General features: G+C 43.3%; 1 protein-coding gene across 1 annotated transcript; it reads right to left on the bottom strand.

Annotated features, from left to right (window-relative positions):
• Positions 1-1,275: 1,275 nt before the first annotated feature.
• LOC139569916 (guanine nucleotide-binding protein G(I)/G(S)/G(O) subunit gamma-4) lies at positions 1,276-21,856 on the bottom strand. Its single transcript, XM_071391273.1, has 3 exons — positions 21,493-21,856; positions 18,530-18,637; positions 1,276-2,006 (listed from the first exon to the last, which is right to left on the bottom strand). Exons 2-3 carry the CDS (start codon positions 18,626-18,628, stop codon positions 1,878-1,880), a joined length of 228 nt encoding a protein of 75 aa, XP_071247374.1. The 5' UTR covers positions 18,629-18,637; positions 21,493-21,856; the 3' UTR covers positions 1,276-1,877.
• Positions 21,857-23,115: the final 1,259 nt, after the last annotated feature.

The following is a 23,115-nucleotide window of genomic DNA, read 5'->3' as shown; positions in this document are numbered from 1 at the left end:
TACATAGTGAACAGGGGCTCAGGTGTGTACGAGATGTGTTGGCCCAGAGTTGACAGCTGTCCATAGTGCACTCTATAGAGATACAACTATTCCATCTCTTTTACCCATTTCAGACAGAAGACGTGGTATATTACCTGTAAAACAAAGAAAAGGTAATTTTATATGAGCCCCTTTCAAACAGACCCTTATTGACCACTTTCCTGCAGGTATACCCCTTTAATACATATCAGTGGGTAGCTGGCAAATTCGGAGGGGTGGGGAGTGTGGTTAAACCATGGGGGCTGTTTGCCTTTCAAGTTAGCGAGGTGTTAAACAATGGAAGTATTAATGAATTTACCTGCAAAAAAAGCAGAGAAGCATTCACAGAGACCTGATACCTGCATGTTGGTTACGGGGTCTGTGAAAATGCAGGAATCACAACTAGGTCTTTAGGTGGGTTTTATTTATCCTTGTTTTTTACCCACTACACCTTTCAGATATACAAAAGAGCTGGTATAAAAAAGCTGGCATGTTTAAAATAGGGGGATTTGTCTGTATATGAAAGGGATATGTGGTACACTATATCAACAGATGGGACTATGTTATGGAGAAATGGAGAGTGGGAACTAACATGCTTTATACACATCATGGGTATACACTCGAAGAACATTTAAGATGAACGACTATATCAAATAAAAAAATACCACCGTTTGTTTGTTTCCTGAGGCATGTAAATAAAATCATCTAGCATAATAAAAGAAAAGAAAACATTTGATAATAAAAAAAATCTCATCATAAAGCACTAATCGAGGCTGTTCTCTAACAACCAACAAATAAGCAACAATAAGGTTGCAAAATTCTGGGAACTTTCCCCAAATTCGCTGGTTTTCTATAAATCATTGTCGGAGGATTACTGGTTTCCTGCGTATTGCCCCTCGTAATCTTCCAACCAGGATTTCTCAAAAAACTTGCACATTTTGAGGAAAGCTACCAGAATTTTGCAAACCAAAACACTAATAACCAACCTATCAAAGATACAGGAGACGTTAAAGACCCACTCCAGCCTCCCTAGAACCTCATTTATCACATGATTTACTTAACAAAGGGTACATCTCAAAAGGTGCTTCAGGTATCCTCATGACAGTAGGGGGGCCTCTCTCTTTTGTCCTCAATTACTGCTCTATTGTTTCCTCAAGCAAAGGGGGGCAGGCTGATCACAGAGGGCAGCATTAAACCATCTCCTTGAATTTCGCAATTGTGTGTAAAAAATAAATAAATAATAAAACTACATTTTGCTTTTAAACATTTTGGTTGTTGTACTTTAATGTATTTATTACTTGGAATATCATTTTTCCAAAGGGAAAAGTTCTCAAATAACTGGAGTGGGACTTTTACACTCAAACAAGCTCACTGGGTTGCCAGATGTAAAAGGTATCTAACCCACCCAACCCTTCAGCCTCTAGGGACAGAGCTGACCAACGACAACAGTGTGTACCTGGCAACTTCAATTCAACAGTAGCCAGTAAGATGTTATGCCAGCGGTAGTAAAGTTAGTTCACTGTGAAAGGGATGATCACTTCCACTTTACTGTCCCCATCTTTTCAATGGGCTTCAAGATTATATCATAACATTTGTGATATGTCTAATTATATTTGTGGATGAATTTACTTCTATCAGATGCCTTTTCATGAAGATTTTTTTTAATGAAGAACATTAGAAAAAAGAAAAAAAAATCTAAAAGTTGAAAAACTACAAGGCTGAAAGGGCAGTCACTTCCTGGTTACGTTCACAGCGTGTTGTTAGCTTCAGGTACGGTGAAGACAGAAGAGGAGACGCCAGGCATTATTCCACGCCTGAACCAGGGCCCGGCCTAAGGCTGGTCTGCCCCCTACTGGGCATCAGAGGATGGTGCAGAATAACTTCTTCTCCCGGAAGGGGTTCTCCGAGGCGGGCACGGGCACGATGAGGGGGTCCTCACGTATGTGGGCGTCGCAATACGCCATCAGGTCCGCTGCCGCTTTGGACACCTGGGGAGGCGGAGGATTATGGTTAGGAATCTGCCATGGTAAAAGAAGAGCTAAAGATATAGCAATGAACAGGTGTGATAACACTAACCTTAACCCTAACCACACTGCTAACCTTAACTCTAACCTTAACCACACTGCTAACCTTAACCACACTGCTAACCTTAACTCTAACCTTAACCACACTGCTAACCTTAACCCTAACCACACTGCTAACCTTAACCACACTGCTAACCTTAACCCTAACCACACTGCTAACCTTAACTCTAACCTTAACCACACTGCTAACCTTAACCACACTGCTAACCCTAACCCTAACCACACTGCTAACCCTAACCTTAACCACACTGCTAACCATAACATTAACCACACTGCTAACCATAACATTAACCACACTGCTAACCCTAACCACACTGCTAACCCTAATGTCTAACCTTAACCATACTGCTAACACTAACATTAACCACACTGCTAACCCTGACCTTAACCATACTGCTAACCCTAATGTCTAACCTTAACCATACTGCTAACCCTAATGTCTAACATTAACCACACTGCTAACCCTAACCTTAACCACACTGCTAACCCTAATGTCTAACCTTAACCATACTGCTAACACTAACATTAACCACACTGCTAACCCTAACATTAACCACACTGCTAACCATAACATTAACCACACTGCTAACCCTAACCACACTGCTAACCCTAATGTCTAACCTTAACCATACTGCTAACACTAACCACACTGCTAACCCTGACCTTAACCATACTGCTAACCCTAAAATTAACCACACTGCTAACCCTAACATTAACCACACTGCTAACCCTAACCACACTGCTAACCCTAATGTCTAACCTTAACCATACTGCTAACCCTGACCTTAACCATACTGCTAACACTAACATTAACCACACTGCTAACCCTAACCTTAACCACACTGCTAACCCTAACCACACTGGTAACCCTAACCCTAACCACACTGCTAACCCTAACCACACTGCTAACCTTAACCACACTGCTAACCTTAACCACACTGCTAACCTTAACCACACTGCTAACCTTAACCACACTGCTAACCCTAACCACACTGCTAACCCTAACCACACTGCTAACCCTAACATTAACCACACTGCTAACCTTAACCACACTGCTAACCCTAACCACCACACTGCTAACCCTAACCACACTGCTAACCCTAACCACACTGCTAACCCTAACATTAACCACACTGCTAACCTTAACCACACTGCTAACCCTAACCCTAACCACACTGCTAACCCTAACCACACTGCTAACCTTAACCTTAACCACACTGCTAACCTTAACCACACTGCTAACCCTAACCATCCAGTGGACTATAAGCATTGCAGCTGGCCCATCTAGCGGAATTCACTCAGTTCTGCCTCCAGGGAAAGATTCATGACAAACAACATCAACCTGCTTTGAATCACAGACTTGGAACCTCACACTGCCACTGGACAGGAAGTTAGGGGAGGGTTATAGTTCACTGGACAGGAAGTTAGGGGAGGGTTATAGTCCACTGGACAGGAAGTTAGGGGAGGGTTATAGTCCACTGGACAGGAAGTTAGGGGAGGGTTATAGTCCACTGGACAGGAGGTTAGAGGAGGGTTATAGTCCACTGGACAGGAGGGTTATAGTCCACTGGACAGGAAGTTAGAGGAGGGTTATAGTCCACTGGACAGGATGGTTATAGTCCACTGGACAGGATGATTATAGTCCACTGGACAGGAGGATTATAGTCCACTGGACAGGAGGTTAGAGGAGGGTTATAATCCACTGGACAAGAGGGTTATAGTCCACTGGACAGGAGGTTAGAGGAGAGTTATAGTCCACTGGACAGGAGGATTATAGTCCACTGGACAGGAGGTTAGAGGAGGGTTATAGTCCACTGGACAGGAGGGTTATAGTCCACTGGACAGGAGGATTATAGTCCACTGGACAGGAGGTTAGAGGAGGGTTATAGTCCACTGGACAGGAGGTTAGAGGAGGGTTATAGTCCACTGGACAGGAGGTTAGAGGAGGGTTATAGTCCACTGGACAGGAGGTTAGAGGAGGGTTATAGTCCACTGGACAGGATGATTATAGTCCACTGGACAGGAGGATTATAGTCCACTGGACAGGAGGTTAGAGGAGGGTTATAATCCACTGGACAAGAGGGTTATAGTCCACTGGACAGGAGGTTAGAGGAGGGTTATAGTCCACTGGACAGGAGGATTATAGTCCACTGGACAGGAGGTTAGAGGAGGGTTATAGTCCACTGGACAGGAGGATTATAGTCCACTGGACAGGAAGTTAGAGGGTTATAATCCACTGGACAGGAGGGTTATAGTCCACTGGACAGGAGGGTTATAGTCCACTGGACAGGAGGGTTATAGTCCACTGGACAGGAGGTTTATAGTCCACTGGATAGGAGGTTAGAGGAGGGTTATAGTCCACTGGACAGGAGGTTAGAGGAGGGTTATAGTCCACTGGACAGGAGGGTTATAGTCCACTGGACAGGAGGGTTATAGTCCACTGGACAGGAGGTTAGAGGAGGGTTATAGTCCACTGGACAGGAGGGTTATAGTCCACTGGACAGGAGGTTAGAGGAGGGTTATAGTCCACTGGACAGGAGGGTTATAGTCCACTGGACAGGAGGTTAGAGGAGGGTTATAGTCCACTGGACAGGAGGTTAGAGGAGGGTTATAATCCACTGGACAGGAGGTTAGAGGAGGGTTATAATCCACTGGACAGGAGGTTAGAGGAGGGTTATAGTCCACTGGACAGGAGGTTAGAGGAGGGTTATAATCCACTGGACAGGAGGTTAGAGGAGGGTTATAGTCCACTGGACAGGGGGGTTATAGTCCACTGGACAGGGGGGTTATAGTCCACTGGACAGGAGGGTTATAGTCCACTGGACAGGAGGGTTAGAGGGTTATAGTCCACTAAACATTCATTATAATTTTCCCCAAAACATTATCCTGGTGTGTCATCAAGAGGAGAGCAGTCAGGGTGGTTATGTCTGTAATTACAGTAGAGCCTCGTGATGGAGGGAGAGGAGGGTCCCAGACTGCCTGTCTGTAATTACAGTAGAGCCTCGTGATGGAGGGCGAGGAGGGTCCCAGACTGCCTGTCTGTAATTACAGTAGAGCCTCGTGATGGAGGGAGAGGATGCCAGACTGCCTGTCTGTAATTACAGTAGAGCCTCGTGATGGAGGGTGAGGAGGCTCCCAGACTGCCTGTCTGTAATTACAGTAGAGCCTCGTGATGCAGGGCGAGGAGGGTCCCAGACTGCCTCTCTGTAATTACAGTAGAGCCTCGTGATGGAGGGAGAGGATCCCAGACTGCCTGTCTGTATTTACAGTAGAGCATCGTGATGGAGGGCGAGGAGGGTCCCAGACTGCCTGTCTGTAATTACAGTAGAGCCTCGTGATGGAGGGAGAGGATCCCAGACTGCCTGTCTGTAATTACAGTAGAGCCTCGTGATGGAGGGCGAGGAGGGTCCCAGACTGCCTGTCTGTAATTACAGTAGAGCCTCGTGATGGAGGGAGAGGATCCCAGACTGCCTGTCTGTAATTACAGTAGAGCCTCGTGATGGAGGGAGAGGATCCCAGACTGCCTGTCTGTAATTACAGTAGAGCCTCGTGATGGAGGGAGAGGAGGGTCCCAGACTGCCTGTCTGTAATTACAGTAGAGCCTCGTGATGGAGGGCGAGGAGGGTCCCAGACTGCCTGTCTGTAATTACAGTAGAGCCTCGTGATGGAGGGAGAGGATCCCAGACTGCCTGTCTGTAATTACAGTAGAGCCTCGTGATGGAGGGCGAGGAGGGTCCCAGACTGCCTGTCTGTATTTACAGTAGAGCCTTGTGATGGAGGGAGAGGATCCCAGACTGCCTGTCTGTAATTACAGTAGAGCCTCGTGATGGAGGGCGAGGAGGGTCCCAGACTGCCTGTCTGTAATTACAGTAGAGCCTCGTGATGGAGGACGAGGAGGGTCCCAGACTGCTTGTCTGTAATTACAGTAGAGCCTCGTGATGGAGGGAGAGGATCCCAGACTGCCTGTCTGTAATTACAGTAGAGCCTCGTGATGGAGGGAGAGGAGGGTCCCAGACTGCCTGTCTGTAATTACAGTAGAGCCTCGTGATGGAGGGAGAGGAGAGTCCCAGACTGCCTGTCTGTAACTACAGTAGAGCCTCGAGATGGAGGTGGAGAACTGCTCGAGCACAGATCACATTCATCTGTATGATTAGACAGGGGATCCCCCAATCAGACACAGAGATGGATCCTCCAATCAGACACAGAGAGGGATCCTCCAATCAGACACAGAGAGGGATCCCCCAATCAGACACAGAGAGGGATCCCCCAATCAGACACAGAGGGATCCTCCAATCAGACACAGAGAGGGATCATTCTATCAGACACCAGGGATCCTTCAACCAGGGATCAGGGATTCTCCAATCAGACACAGAGAGGCTGAACCAGCTGTATAGAGACCAGGGATCCTCCAATCAGACACAGAAACCACCCCTAGTGATATAGTAACTGATCCCTAGTGATATAGTAACTGATCCCTAGTGGCATAGTAACGGATCCCTAGTGATATAGTAACTGATCGCTAGTGATATAGTCACTGATACCTAGTGATATAGTCACGGATCCCTAGTGATATAGTCACGGATCCCTAGTGACATAGTAACTGATCGCTAGTGATATAGTAACTGATCCCTAGTGATAGTAACTAATCCCAACACTGATCGCTAGTGATTTAGTAATGGATCCAAAGTGAAATAGTAACTGATCCCTAGTGATATAGTAACTGATACCTAGTGATATAGTAACTGATCCCTAGTGATATAGTAACTGATCCCTAGTGATATAGTAACTGATCCCCAGTGACATAGTAACTGATCCCTAGTGACATAGTAACTGATCCCTAGTGATATAGTAACTGATACCTAGTGACATAGTAACTGATCCCTAGTGAAATAGTAACTGATCCCAAGTGACATAGTAACTGATCCCAAGTGATATAGTAACTGATACCTAGTGATATAGTAACTGATCCCTAGTGACATAGTAACTGATCCCTAGTGACATAGTACCTGATCCCTAGTGACATAGTAACTGATCCCTAGTGACATAGTAACTGATCCCTAGTGATATAGTAACTGATACCTAGTGACATAGTAACTGATCCCTAGTGAAATAGTAACTGATCCCAAGTGACATAGTAACTGATCCCAAGTGACATAGTAACTGATCCCTAGTGAAATAGTAACTGATCCCTAGTGAAATAGTAACTGATCCCTAGTGAGCAAGTTAATGTGTATAAAGTGTACAAATATTTGGGTGTGTGGGTTGATGATAAGCTGAGCTTCACTGTGCATGTAGAAAACTTGATAAGGAAGCCCAAGCTGAGAAAAGGATTTTATTACCGGCATAAGGCTTGTTTTTTTTTTAGGCCAGGAAGGAGCTGGTACGATGTACATTACTGTCGGTTTCAGATTTTATTGATGTTATATATACGCAGGCCTCAGCCACTACCCTGAGAGCACTTGATTCAGTGTATCAGGCAGCCCTCAGGTTCATTACAAATCAGAAACGTCTAACACATCATTGTGATCTCTACAGCGCTGTTGGCTGGTCGTCATTGACCTTGCGTAGGCTGAAACACTGGTATACACTGATTTATAAGGCCATATTGGGTAAAATGCCATTTTATCTCTGTTCTTTTTTAGTCAGGTCAGTAAATAAATATAAATTACGGTCCCATTCTGATTTGCTTCTAACAGTGCCAAGAATTAGAACAGGTCATGGTAGAAATAGTTCTATTTACTCAGCTCCGTGCTCCTGGAATTCTCTCCTGAACATTTTCAAATGTGATGATCTAGTTTCATTGGTGGAGTTTAAACACTTGATCGATGTATATATCATAGAAGAGTGTAATTGTTTTTAGTCAAGATGTTTGTGTTTTTAATGTAATAAGTAATTGTTGTACTGTATGTGTGTTTATAGTTTTGTTTAATGTTGTGTTAGTGTATATAAGTTGTTTTGTCTGAAACTTTGTTCCCCTGATGCTATTGGACCAGGTCTCTCTTGGAAAAGAGATATTATCTCAATGAGAAAAAAACTTATAAATAAAGGTTAATAAAAAAATAAATATATATAATAATAACTGATCACAACCCTGATCGACAGTGATATAGTAACTGATCCCTAGTGATATAGTAACTGATCCCTAGTGATATAGAAACTGATCCCTAGTGATATGGTAACTGATCCCTAGTGATATAGTAACTGATACCTAGTAATATGGTAACTGATCTCTAGTGATATAGTAACTGATACCTAGTGATATAGTAACTGATCCCTAGTGATATAGTAACTGATCCCTAGTGATATAGTAACTGATCCCTAGTGATATAGTAACTGATCCCTAGTGATATAGTAACTGATCCCTAGTGATATAGTCACGGATCCCTAATGATATAGTAACTGACCCCTAGTGATATAGTAACTGATACCTAGTGACATAGTAACTGATACCTAGTGACATAGTAACTGATCCCTGGTGACATAGTAACGGATCCCTAGTGACATAGTAACTGATCCCTGGTGACATAGTAACGGATCCCTAGTGACATAGTAACTGATCCCTAGTGATATAGTAACTGATCCCTGGTGACATGGTAACTGATCCCTAGTGACATGGTAACTGATCCCTAGTGACATAGTACCTGATCCCTAGTGATATGGTAACTGCTCCCTAGTGGTATAGTAACTGATAGCTAGTGATATAGTAACTGATCCCTAGTGATATAGTAACTGATCCCTAGTGATATAGTAACTGATCCCTGGTGACATAGTAACTGATCCCTAGTGATATAGTAACTGATACCTAGTGATATAGTAACTGATCCCTAGTGACATAGTAACTGATCCCTAGTGACATAGTACCTGATCCCTAGTGATATAGTAACTGATCCCTAGTGATATAGTAACTGATCCCTAGTGATATAGTAACTGATCCCTGGTGACATAGTAACGGATCCCTAGTGACATAGTAACTGATCCCTAGTGATATAGTAACTGATACCTAGTGATAAAGTAACTGATCCCTGGTGACAAAGTAACTGATCCCTAGTGATATAGTAACTGATCCCTAGTGATTTAGTAACGGGTCCCTAGTGACATAGTAACGGATCCCTAATGATATAGTAACTGATCCCTGGTGACAAAGTAACTGATCCCTAGTGATATAGTAACTGATCCCTAGTGATTTAGTAACGGGTCCCTAGTGACATAGTAACGGATCCCTAATGATATAGTAACTGATACCTAGTGATATAGTAACTGATCCCTAGTGATATAGTAACTGATCCCTAGTGATTTAGTAACGGGTCCCTAGTGACATAGTAACGGATCCCTAATGATATAGTAACTGATCCCAACACTGATCGACAGTGATATAGTAACTGATCCCTAGTGATATAGTAACTGATCCCTAGTGATTTAGTAACGGATCCTTAGTGATATAGTAACTGATCCCTAGTGATATAGTAACTGATCCCTGGTGACAAAGTAACTGATCCCTAGTGATATAGTAACTGATCCCTAGTGATTTAGTAACGGGTCCCTAGTGACATAGTAACGGATCCCTAATGATATAGTAACTGATACCTAGTGATATAGTAACTGATCCCTAGTGACATAGTAACTGATCCCTGGTGACATGGTAACTGATCCCTAGTGACATAGTACCTGATCCCTAGTGATATGGTAACTGCTCCCTAGTGGTATAGTAACTGATAGCTAGTGATATAGTAACTGATCCCTAGTGATATAGTAACTGATCCCTAGTGATATAGTAACTGATCCCTGGTGACATAGTAACTGATCCCTAGTGATATAGTAACTGATACCTAGTGATATAGTAACTGATCCCTAGTGACATAGTAACTGATCCCTGGTGACATAGTACCTGATCCCTAGTGATATAGTAACTGATCCCTAGTGATATAGTAACTGATCCCTAGTGATATAGTAACTGATCCCTGGTGACAAAGTAACTGATCCCTAGTGATATAGTAACTGATCCCTAGTGATTTAGTAACGGGTCCCTAGTGACATAGTAACGGATCCCTAATGATATAGTAACGGATCCCTAGTGATTTAGTAACGGATCCCTAGTGATATAGTAACTGATCCCTGGTGATATAGTAATGTATCCCTGGTGGTATAGCAACGGATCCCTAGTGATATAGCAACGGATCCCTAGTGATATAGTAACTGATCCCTAGTGATTTAGTGACGGGTCTATAGTGATATAGTAACAGATCCCTAGTGACATAGTAACGGATCCCAACACTGATCCCTAGTGATATAGTAACTGATCCCTAGTGATATACTACCTGATCCCTAGTGATTTAGTAACGGATCCCTAGTGATATAGTAACTGATCCCTAGTGATATAGTAACTGGTCCCTAGTGATTTAGTAACTGATCGCTAGTGACATAGTAACGGATCCCTAGTGACATAGTAACGGATCCCAACACTGATCCCTAGTTATATAGTAATGTATCCCTCGCGATTTTGTAACGTATCCCTAGTAATATAGTAACTGTTCCCTAGTGATTTAGTAACGTATCTATGGTGATATAGTAACGGATCCCTGGTGATATAGTAACGGATCCCTAGTGATATAGTAACTGATCCCTAGTGATATAGTAACTGATCCCTCGTGATTTAGTAACGGATCCCTAGTGACATAGTAACGGATCCCTAGTGATTTATTAACCGATCCTTAGTAATATAGTAACTGATCCCTAGTGATTTAGTAACGGATCCCTGGTGATTTAGTAACGGATCCCTGGTAATATAGTAACAGATCCCTAGTGATATAGTAACGGATCCCTGGTAATATAGCAACAGATCCCTAGTGATATAGTACCTGATCCCTAGTGATTTAGTAACTGATCCCTAGTGATTTAGTAACTGATCCCTAGTGATTTAGTAACTGATCCCTAGTGATATAGTAACTGATCCCTAGTGATATAGTAACTGATCCCTAGTGATATAGTAACTGATCCCAACACAGATCCCTAGTGATATAGTAACTAATGCCTAGTGCTATAGTAACTGATCCCTAGTGATATAGTAACTTGTCCCTAGTGATTTAATAACTGATCCCTAGTGATATAGTAACTGATCCCTAGTGATATAGTAACTGATCCCAACACAGATCCCTAGTGATATAGTAACTGATCCCTAGTGATATAGTAACTGATCCCTAGTGATATAGTAACTGATCCCAACACAGATCCCTAGTGATATAGTAACTGATCCCTAGTGATATAGTAACTGATCCCAACACAGATCCCTAGTGATATAGTAACTGATCCCTAGTGGTATAGTAACTGATCCCTAGTGATATAGTAACTGATCCATAGTGATATAGTAACTGATCCCTAGTGACATAGAGCTGATCAATAGTGATATAGTGTTACGAGAATTTTCAATCCCAATGATGATAACTAAACAATCATTTAAGCTTTGACCAATTCTTGAGGTTTGTAAGACCCTGGGTTTAATAATAATTAAAGACTCAGATTCTACAAAAGGTTTGTTGTTCTTTATTCATGAGAGCTCTGAAGTAAAAAATGCAAACAGTAATTTTATAACTCCCACCCCCCCCACACACACACACAGTTTATCACTTTTCTACCAGCCTCTCAGTTTCTAGCCGTGTCTCTCCTCCCTAGATTAGAGTGGCCTTGGAAAGCCCCTCTTTCCTGTTGTCAGTTTTCAGAGTTACAACCAGGTCATGTGTAGTTCAATTGTCCTTTGTTTTCTCAACCAGACATTTCTCACCCGTAACTTGTCTCACACATACATTATTGGATTACAGTCTTATAATTCTAATACATTTCACATAGTCTTATATGTTTCAGGGTGGAATTATTTACTCATTACTTTAAACATACAAATTCCTTTATCATATTGTAACTGATCCCTAGTGACATAGTAACTGATCCCTAGTGACATAGTAACTGATCCCTAGTGACATAGTAACTGATCCCTAGTGACATAGTAACTGATCCCCAGGGACATAGTAACTGATCCCTAGTGACATAGTAACTGATCCCTAGTGACATAGTAACTGATCCCTAGTGATATAGTAACTGATCCCCAGGGACATAGTAACTGATCCCCAGGGACATAGTAACTGATCCCTAGTGACATAGTAACTGATCCCCAGGGACATAGTAACTGATCCCTAGTGACATAGTAACTGATCCCTAGTGACATAGTAACTGATCCCTAGTGATATAGTAACTGATCCCCAGTGACATAGTAACTGATCCCCAGTGACATAGTAACTGATCCCCAGTGATATAGTAACTGATACCTAGTGATATAGTAACTGATCCCTAGTGATATAGTAACTGATCCCTAGTGATATAGTAACTGATCCCTAGTGACATAGTAACTGATCCCTAGTGATATAGTAACTGATACCTAGTGACATAGTAACTGATCCCTAGTGAAATAGTAACTGATCCCAAGTGACATAGTAACTGATCCCAAGTGACATAGTAACTGATCCCAAGTGACATAGTAACTGATCCCAAGTGACATAGCAACTGATCCCTAGTGAAATAGTAACTGATCCCAAGTGACATAGTAACTGATCCCAAGTGACATAGTAACTGATCCCTAGTGACATAGTAACTGATCAATAGCAACATAGTAACTGATCCCTAGTGACATAGTAACTGATCCCTAGTGACATAGTAACTGATCCCTAGCGATATAGTAACTGATCCCTAGCGATATAGCAACGGATCCCTAGTGATATAGTAACGGATCCCAACCCTGATCGACAGTGATATAGTAACTGATCCCTAGTGATATAGTAACTGATCCCTAGTGACATAGTAACTGATCCCTAGTGACATAGTACCTGATCCCTAGTGATAGTAACTGATTCCAACCCTGATTGACAGTGATATAGTATATAGTAACTGATCCCTAGTGATATAGTAACTAACACCAACACTGATCCCAAGTGATATAGTAACGGATCCCTAGTGATATAGCAACTGATCACAACACTGATCCCTAGTGACATAGTAACGGATCCCAACACTGATCCCTAGTGATATAGCAACTGATCACAACACTGATCCCTAGTGATATAGTAACTAACCCCAACACTTATCCATAGTGATATAGTAACGGATCCCTAGTGATATAGCAACTGATCCCTAGTGATTTAGTAACTGATCCCTAGTGATATAGTAACTAACCCCAACACTTATCCATAGTGATATAGTAACGGATCCCTAGTGATATAGTAACGGATCCCTAGTGATTTAGTAACTGATCCCTAGTGATATAGTAACTGATCCCTAGTGATATAGTAACGGATCCCTAGTGATATAGTAACGGATCCTTAGTGATTTAGTAATTGATCCCTGGTGACATAGTAACGGATCCCAACACTGATCCCTAGTGACATAGTAACGGATCCCAACACTGATCCCTAATGATATAGTAACGGATCCCAACACTGATCCCTAGTGACATAGTAACGGATCCCAACACTGATCCCTAATGATGTAGTAACGGATCCCAACACTGATCCCTAGTGACATAGTAACAGATCCCAACACTGATCCCTAATGATATAGTAACGGATCCCTAGTGATATAGTAACTGATCCCTATTGATATAACAACTGATCCCTAGTGATATAGTAACGGATCCCTAGTTGTATAGTAACGTATCCCTAGTGATATAGCAACTGATCACAACACCGATCCCTAGTGATATAGTCACAGATCCCTAGTGGTATAGTAACGGATCCCTAGTGATATAGTCACAGATCCCTAGTGGTATAGTAACTGATCCCTAGTGGTATAGTAACTGATCCCTAGTGATATAGTAACTGATCAATAGCAACATAGTAACTGATCCCTAGTGACATAGTAACTGATCCCTAGTGATATAGTAACTGATCCCTAGTGATATAGTAACGGATCCCAACCCTGATCGACAGTGATATAGTAACGGATCCCTAGTGATTTAGTAACTGATCTCTAGTGACATAGTACCTGATCCCTAGTGATATAGCAACTGATCACAACAATGATCCCTAGTGACATAGTAACGGATCCCAACACTGATCCCTAGTGATATAGCAACTGATCACAACACTGATCCCTAGTGATATAGTAACTAACCCCAACACTTATCCATAGTGATATAGTAACGGATCCCTAGTGATAGTAACTGATCCCTAGTGATATAGTAACTGATACCTAGTGATATAGTAACTGATCCCTAGTGATATAGTAACTGATCCCTAGTGATATAGTAACTGATCCCTAGTGGCATAGTAACTGATACCTAGTGACATAGTAACTGATCCCTAGTGACATAGTAACTGATCCCTAGTGACATAGTAACTGATACCTAGTGATATAGTAACTGATCCCTAGTGACATAGTAACTGATCCCTAGTGACATAGTAACTGATCCCTAGTGACTTAGTAACTGATCCCTAGTGGTATAGTAACTGATCCCTAGTGATAGTAACTGATCCCAACACTGATTCCTAGTGATATAGTAACGGACCCCTCGTGATTTAGTAACTGATCCCAGTGATTTAGTAACTGATCCCTAGTGATTTAGTAATGGATCCCTAGTGATTTAGTAACGGATCCCTCGTGATTTAGTAACTGATCCCTAGTGATTTAGTAACGGATCCCTCGTGATTTAGTAATGGATCCCTAGTAATATAGTAACGGATCCCTAGTGATATAGTAACGAATCCCTAGTGATATATAGTAACGGATCCCTAGTGATATAGTAACTGATCCCTTGTGATATAGTAACGGATCCCTTGTGATATAGTAACGGATCCCTAGTGATATAGTAACGGATCCCTAGTGATTTGGTAACTGATCCCTAGTGATATAGTAACTGATCCCTAGTGATATAGTAACTGATCCCTAGTGATATAGTAACAGATCCCTGGTGATATAGTAACTGAGCCCTAGTGATATAGTAACGGATCCCTTGTGATATAGTAACGGATCCCTAGTGATTTAGTAACTGATCCCTAGTGATATAGTAACTGATCCCTAGTGATATAGTAACGGATCCCTGGTGATATAGTAACTGATCCCTAGTGATTTAGTAACTGATCCCTAGTGATTTAGTAACTGATCCCTGGTGACATAGTAACGGATCCCAACACTGATCCCTAGTGACATAGTAACGGATCCCAACACTGATCCCTAATGATATAGTAACGGATCCCAACACTGATCCCTAGTGACATAGTAACGGATCCCTAGTCTTAGTTCGTGGTAAATTATCCTAGAGCCAACACAGATGTCAAACAGCTCTCTGTCCATGTACTCTTGGATTTAAGGGCTGCCTTCAACACTGTTGACCATGATGTCCTTCTGGAGAGACTGGAGAGGTGGGTTGGCCTCTCTGGTACTGTTCTAAATGTGTTTAGGATCAATTTAACCGGTTGAGAGTTTGTCACCTTTGGTGAACATAACTCAGAGAAAATACATATCACGTGGAGTTCCAAAAGGTTTGATTTTGGGTCCGGTACTGTTCAGTTTATATATATGTTACCCCTTGGCAGCATTATCAGAAAGCACATAATTGATTTTCAATGCAACGCAGACGATACACAACTTTACATTTCTAATTCAGCAGAGGATTTTAGCTCCACAGATAAATTATTAGACTGTATTAGTGATTTAAATACTTGGATGGCTCACGACTTCCTCCAGCTAAATCAAGACAAGACCGAGGTAATTATTGTTGGAGCCAACGCACAGAGAGAGAATCTGGCCGCACATTTTAATTCACGGGTAATAAAGATAAAACACCAGATTAAAAAACCTAGGTGTTATTTTAGATTCTGAACTCAGTTTCCAATCACACATTAGGAATGTGACCAAACCACCTGAGGAGCAATGCCAAGGTGCGGACGTTTCTCTCTCAGGATGATACAGAGAGACTCATCCATGCTTTTATTACAAACAGGCTGATACAGAGAGACTCATCCATGCTTTTATTACAAGCAGGCTTGACTACTGTAATGCTCTCCTGTCTGATCTACCCAACAAAGCTATTGGTCAACTGCAAAACATACAGTATGCTGCAGCGTGGGTACTGACCAAGACCAGACAGAGAGAACACATTACACCGGTGTTAAGGTCTCTGCACTGGCTGCATGTCAGTTTTAGAATATATTTGAAGATTATTCTATTGGTTTTTAAATCAATCCATGATTGTGCACCCCAACACATGTCAGACATACTTTTAGTTATGTACCCAGTAGGTCCCTCTGGTCCTCTGGCCTTATAACTATCCCAAAGCCTAGGACCAAGAGGCATGGAGAGGTAGCCTTATAACTATCCCAAAGCCTAGGACCAAGAGGCATGGAGAGGTAGCCTTATAACTATCCCAAAGCCCAGGACCAAGAGGCATGGAGAGGTAGCCTTTTAACTATCCCAAAGCCAAGGACCAAGGGGCATGGAGAGACAACCTTTTAACTATCCCAAAGCCTAGGACCAAGGGGCATGGAGAGACAACCTTTTAACTATCCCAAAGCCAAGGACCAAGAGGCATGGAGAGACAGCCTTTTAACTATCCCAAAGCCTAGGACCAAGAGGCATGGAGAGACAGCCTTTTAACTATCCCAAAGCCTAGGACCAAGAGGCATGGAGAGACAGCCTTTTAACTATCCCAAAGCCAAGGACCAAGAGGCATGGAGAGACAGCCTTTTAACTATCCCAAAGCCAAGGACCAAGAGGCATGGAGAGACAGCCTTTTAACTATCCCAAAGCCTAGGACCAAGAGGCATGGAGAGACAGCCTTTTAACTATCCCAAAGCCTAGGACCAAGAGGCATGGAGAGACAGCCTTTTAACTATCCCAAAGCCAAGGACCAAGAGGCATGGAGAGACAGCCTTTTAACTATCCCAAAGCCTAGGACCAAGAGGCATGGAGAGACAGCCTTTTAACTATCCCAAAGCCTAGGACCAAGAGGCATGGAGAGACAGCCTTTTAACTATCCCAAAGCCTAGGACCAAGAGGCATGGAGAGACAGCCTTTTAACTATCCCAAAGCCTAGGACCAAGAGGCATGGAGAGACAGCCTTTAGTTACTATGCCCCCAGCCTTTAGTTACTATACCCCCAGCCTTTAGTTACTATGCCCCCAGCCTTTAGTTACTATACCCCCAGCCTTTAGTTACTATGCCCCCAGCCTTTAGTTACTATGCCCCCAGCCTTTAGTTACTATGCCCCCAGCCTTTAGTTACTATACCCCCAGCCTTTAGTTACTATGCCCCCAGCCTTTAGTTACTATGCCCCCAGCCTTTAGTTACTATACCCCCAGCCTTTAGTTACTATGCCCCCAGCCTTTAGTTACTATGCCCCCAGCCTTTAGTTACTATACCCCCAGCCTTTAGTTACTATGCCCCCAGCCTTTAGTTACTATACCCCCAGCCTTTAGTTACTATACCCCCAGCCTTTAGTTACTATGCCCCCAGCCTTTAGTTACTATACCCCCAGCCTTTAGTTACTATGCCCCCAGCCTTTAGTTACTATGCCCCCAGCCTTTAGTTACTATACCCCCAGCCTTTAGTTACTATACCCCCAGCCTTTAGTTACTATGCCCCCAGCCTTTAGTTACTATGCCCCCAGCCTTTAGTTACTATACCCCCAGCCTTTAGTTACTATACCCCCAGCCTTTAGTTACTATGCCCCCAGCCTTTAGTTACTATGCCCCCAGCCTTTAGTTACTATACCCCCAGCCTTTAGTTACTATACCCCCAGCCTTTAGTTACTATGCCCCCAGCCTTTAGTTACTATACCCCCAGCCTTTAGTTACTATGCCCCCAGCCTTTAGTTACTATACCCCCAGCCTTTAGTTACTATGCCCCCAGCCTTTAGTTACTATGCCCCCATCCTTTAGTTACTATGCCCCCAGCCTTTAGTTACTATGCCCCCAGCCTTTAGTTACTATACCCCCAGCCTTTAGTTACTATACCCCCAGCCTTTAGTTACTATGCCCCCAGCCTTTAGTTACTATGCCCCCAGCCTTTAGTTACTATACCCCCAGCCTTTAGTTACTATACCCCCAGCCTTTAGTTACTATACCCCCAGCCTTTAGTTACTATACCCCCAGCCTTTAGTTACTATGCCCCCAGCCTTTAGTTACTATGCCCCCAGCCTCTGGAACAACCTGTGGACAAGAGATCTTAAAACATGTTTCTAGCTTTGCTTTTCCTCAGGGTGATTTTTAGGTTATCAGTTTGTGTCACTTTTGTTTTTTTATCCTCTTATGTTTTATTGTGTAGTAAATATTTCAGCTTTTATTTTCATAGTTTTTTTTTTTAATCGTTTTTTTTTTTCTCCTGAAAAGCACATTGCGTTGCATTCCACGTCTGTAATGTGCTGTATAAGTTCCAACCCATTACTAACTTACCTTTATCCTGTCCATACAAGCCTCCATCTTGAGTTGTTCCACAGCTTTCCTGGCGTGGGAGATGCTGGCTGTGCTGTTGTTGACCACACCGTCCTTCATGATGATGACCTGGGATAGGAGCACAAAGAGACGTTGGGTCAAGAGGCAGGGGGGGGGCATGTACCTGAGTGTGCATGTGTCCCCCCCCCTCTGTGTGTGTGTGTGTGTGTGTGTGTGTGTGTGTGTGTGTGTGTGTGTGTGTGTGTGTGTGTGTGTGTGTGTGTGTGTGTGTGTGTGTGTGTGTGTGTGTGTGTGTGTGTGTGTGTGTGTGTGTGCTGTTGGCCACACATTTTTATTCACGGGCAATAAAGATAAAAATTCTGAACACAATTTCCTTTCACACATTAGGAATGTGACCAAACCACCTGAGGAGGATTGCCAAGGTGTTGATGATAATCTTGGGGTTGAGTAGAAATATGAATGATGAAGCCAGAACCATAAAACTTCCTAAGAGTTGGTTGAATATATTTTCATCTTCAGAAACTTCCTAAGAGTTGGTTGAATATCTTGTCATCTTCAGTTGTGTAGAAGAAGCACAAAGACATGGAGCCAAAAAAATTCAAAACCGAAATAACTACTATGGCTGTACACATTGGAAATGTATTTAGTGAGAGACCGGTATTCCCCTACTGTTGTTCAAGCCATGTTACTATGTGATTTACCTCTATCATTGACTGAGCGATAGTTAAGAAACAGGAGTGTCTGCAGGTCTGCCTGACTGTCTGCATCCTACATTGAGACAAAATACTCCACAGTCGCTGCTAACACAGAATACCCCACAGTCGCTGCTAACACAGAACCCCCACAGTCGCTGCTAACACAGAATCCCCCCACAGTCGCTGCTAACACAGAATCCCCCCACAGTCGCTGCTAACACAGAATACTCCACAGTCGCTGCTAACACAGAATCCCCCCACAGTCGCTGCTAACACAGAATACCCCACAGTCGCTGCTAACACAGAACCCCCACAGTCGCTGCTAACACAGAATCCCCCCACAGTCGCTGCTAACACAGAATCCCCCCACAGTCGCTGCCAACACAGAATACTCCACAGTCGCTGCTAACACAGAATCCCCCCACAGTCGCTGCTAACACAGAATACCCCCACAGTCGCTGCTAACACAGAATACCCCCACAGTCGCTGCTAACACAGAATACCCCACAGTCGCTGCTAACACAGAATACCCCACAGTCGCTGCTAACACAGAATACCCCACAGTCGCTGCTAACACAGAATACCCCACAGTCGCTGCTAACACAGAATACCCCACAGTCGCTGCTAACACAGAACCCCCCACAGTTCCACAATCCCAGTGATTGATGCTGAGATGTATCTACTGCTCGTGTTTAGTGAGGAAGACGCTGGAAAATACTGGCCAATTGGTGAATCCTGCATCCACATCAGAAAGATAGGCCTATTTAATTCACAGGTAGTTGGATATTCTGACTAGAGTGGGCTTGGTTCTCCCACCTGGTGTTGCTGCCTACAGAGCAGCCCATCCTACATTACAGGCCTGTTCATCACCATCATGACTGGGAAACAGCCCATCCTACATTACAGGCCTGTTCATCACCATCATGACTGGGAAACAGCCCATCCTACATTACAGGCCTGTTCATCACCATCATGACTGGGAAACAGCCCATCCTACATTACAGGCCTGTTCATCACCATCATGACTGGGAAACAGCCCATCCTACATTACAGGCCTGTTCATCACCATCATGACTGGGAAACAGCCCATCCTACATTACAGGCCTGTTCATCACCATCATGACTGGGAAACAGCCCATCCTACATTACAGGCCTGTTCATCACCATCATGACTGGGAAACAGCCCATCCTACATTACAGGCCTGTTCACCACCATCATGACTGGGAAACAGCCCATCCTACATTACAGGCCTGTTCATCACCATCATGACTGGGAAACAGCCCATCCTACATTACAGGCCTGTTCACCACCATCATGACTGGGAAACAGCCCATCCTACATTACAGGCCTGTTCACCACCATCATGACTGGGAAACAGCCCATCCTACATTACAGGCCTGTTCACCACCATCATGACTGGGAAACAGCCCATCCTACATTACAGGCCTGTTCATCACCATCATGACTGGGAAACAGCCCATCCTACATTACAGGCCTGTTCACCACCATCATGACTGGGAAACAGCCCATCCTACATTACAGGCCTGTTCATCACCATCATGACTGGGACAACAGATGTTCTATTTGCACACAGTACATGTAGCTCACCCTCACTGAGCCCCGTTGCTCCATATAACGTCTTAGTGGACTCCCTTTTCTCTATTCATATTTGGAAATAAAGGCCAGATATTTTGAGGTGGAGTCGTCTGTCTATTCAGTATAATGTACAGGTCATTTTTTTTTTTTAGAGGGCCTTCTTGGCCCAGCATTACCGCGACCGGGGTTGGGTACTAGAGAGAGACTAGGGCTACTAGGTTATTGAATGTAATTATTTTCCAGGGTGGGTGCGCCCAACACCGCCCGTTATAACCCGGTGGTAACCGATAACGTTGTTACAGACCCGGTCATCATCTACGGTTTGATAACCCCAACCCCAACCACATTTATATCCGGACACAATAAACACAGGTTTAATTATAGGGCTTATTATGGGAATCATTCGACCAATCTAACTGTGCAGCTGAGGCGCTGCAAATGGTTATCAACATGGCAATATGGGCTATGTTCCGCTAGAAAGAAACAGCCACTCGCCCTTCCTTAGCCTACAGTGATTCTAGAATACTTTAAGGCCAATAAGCGATAACCCACTCATATCTCATCATTAACATTTCAAAAATGCACATGCAATATTTGAACACGTCGTAAAGCATGTAGGAGTATAACCATGAAAACAGCAGCGTAAAGAACGCGGTTTTTGTTTCACCCACCTGAAATGATGCCAGTGATGATTCCAATATCGAGAATTCCGGACTTGACTCCACCCAACAAAGAGACCTGTCAAATATCACACCGGGGGGGATGAACGGTCTCGAAAAGGAAACCCCGGAACGTTCCAGACAGGCTGGAATGATGACCGACCACGAAGCACGATATGTATTTTTGTTGATGGCGAGAAATAGGCTGTCGTCTCATTAGTCGCTTGCTGTGACTGTGCGGTGTCTCTTCCCAAAATGTGCCGTGCGTTTACGCATATTCCGTTTTAGGAGGGATGGTTGTGTCGCGGTCGCGTTGGGTCCGTCTGTACTGTCAGAGTCAGAGCCCCATCAGTAGGCTAGCAGCTGGATCTGGAGGAGAGAGAATTAAGCAGGCAGCTGGGGGAGACCTCGCTATGACAAGGAAATATGCTGCGTTTGCTTGTACTGTATTGTGGAAGAAACACCTAAATGAACACCGTCCATCTTTCCTCAACTATTAGTACTTCACTTTTACACCCATGCGTGTGAAAATGGCACCTGCCGCATTTTCTATTTGCCTCAGTATTGCCGTAGAGCAACAGAGCAGAGCGCGCTGGGGACGGGAGCGGAATCCCGGTTTGAGCCGCTTTGACATCATCGTGGGTTTCCCATGTCGGTCTTTCTTGGAAAGGGAACGGCAGTTAGGAAACTCGTTGAATCAGAGGCCACAAAACGTACACAACAATCAGATAAAACCATCCCTTACTCCCATTCATAATAATAATAATAATAATATGTGAGATATACGTACCAAATGGCACCCCATATACTAAATTATAGTGCACTGTATAGGGAACAGGTTGCCATTTGGCTAACATAGAAGTCTGGTGGTCAGAAAAGGGGGGGAAAGGTTTTCATTCTTTTAATAGGCCTTCTGCTCTCTCTGTGTGGTGCAGCTAGATGGTCCACTGCAGCGATTCTCAACTGGGGGGTCGGGGGTCTCGAATGGTGCCTGAATAAACTAAATATGTCTGAAGTTAAACGATTTAAACCAGGAAGAAAGTGTGAAGAAATTATAATTAATTTACATTTAATCTCTGAACAATCTTTCTTCAATAACAGTATTTTTTTTAAATGGAGCTATTAGCAGCGCCATTATGGTTGATTTTGTGGTCTCAATCCAGTGAGTTTAATAACATTATTTATCAAGAATATGGGCAAAATGTAATCATTGACAATGAAAGTGGTGGGAATGTTTTTCCCTTGTCATGTAATTGCTACATTTAATATCAATATAGCATTTAAAATATACTGAAAAATATAAATAAACGCAAAATGTAAAGTGTTGGTTTCATGAGTTGAAATAAAAGATCCCAGAAATGTTCCATATGCAAAATTTGTTTCCATCCCTGTTAGTGAGCATTTCTCTTTTGCCAAGATAATCCATCCACTTGACAGGTGTGGCATATCAAGAAGCTGATTAAACAGCATGATCATTACACAGGTGCACCTTGTGCTGGGGACAATAAAATACCACTCTAAAATGTGCCGTTTTGAGGGAGTGTGCAATTGGCATGCTGACTGCAGGAATGTCAACCAGAGTTGTTGCCAGAGAATTGAATGTTCATTGCGCTACCATAAATTCCCTCCAACCGG

The sequence above is a fragment of the Salvelinus alpinus genome, chromosome 3, assembly GCF_045679555.1.
Source record: "Salvelinus alpinus chromosome 3, SLU_Salpinus.1, whole genome shotgun sequence".
NCBI classification, from domain to species: Eukaryota; Metazoa; Chordata; class Actinopteri; order Salmoniformes; family Salmonidae; genus Salvelinus; species Salvelinus alpinus.
Note: the sequence above shows the minus strand (reverse complement) of the source record. Positions and strands in the feature narration are given on the sequence as shown.

Coding starts and splice junctions, on each gene's coding strand:
- LOC139569916 (XM_071391273.1), bottom strand. CDS start 18,628: ATGAAGGACGGTGTGGTCAACAACAGCACAGCCAGCATCTCCCACGCC. Junction 2,007..18,529: donor CTTGTATGGACAGGATAAAG/GTAAGTTAGTAA, acceptor CCGCCTCCCCAG/GTGTCCAAAGCGGCAGCGGA.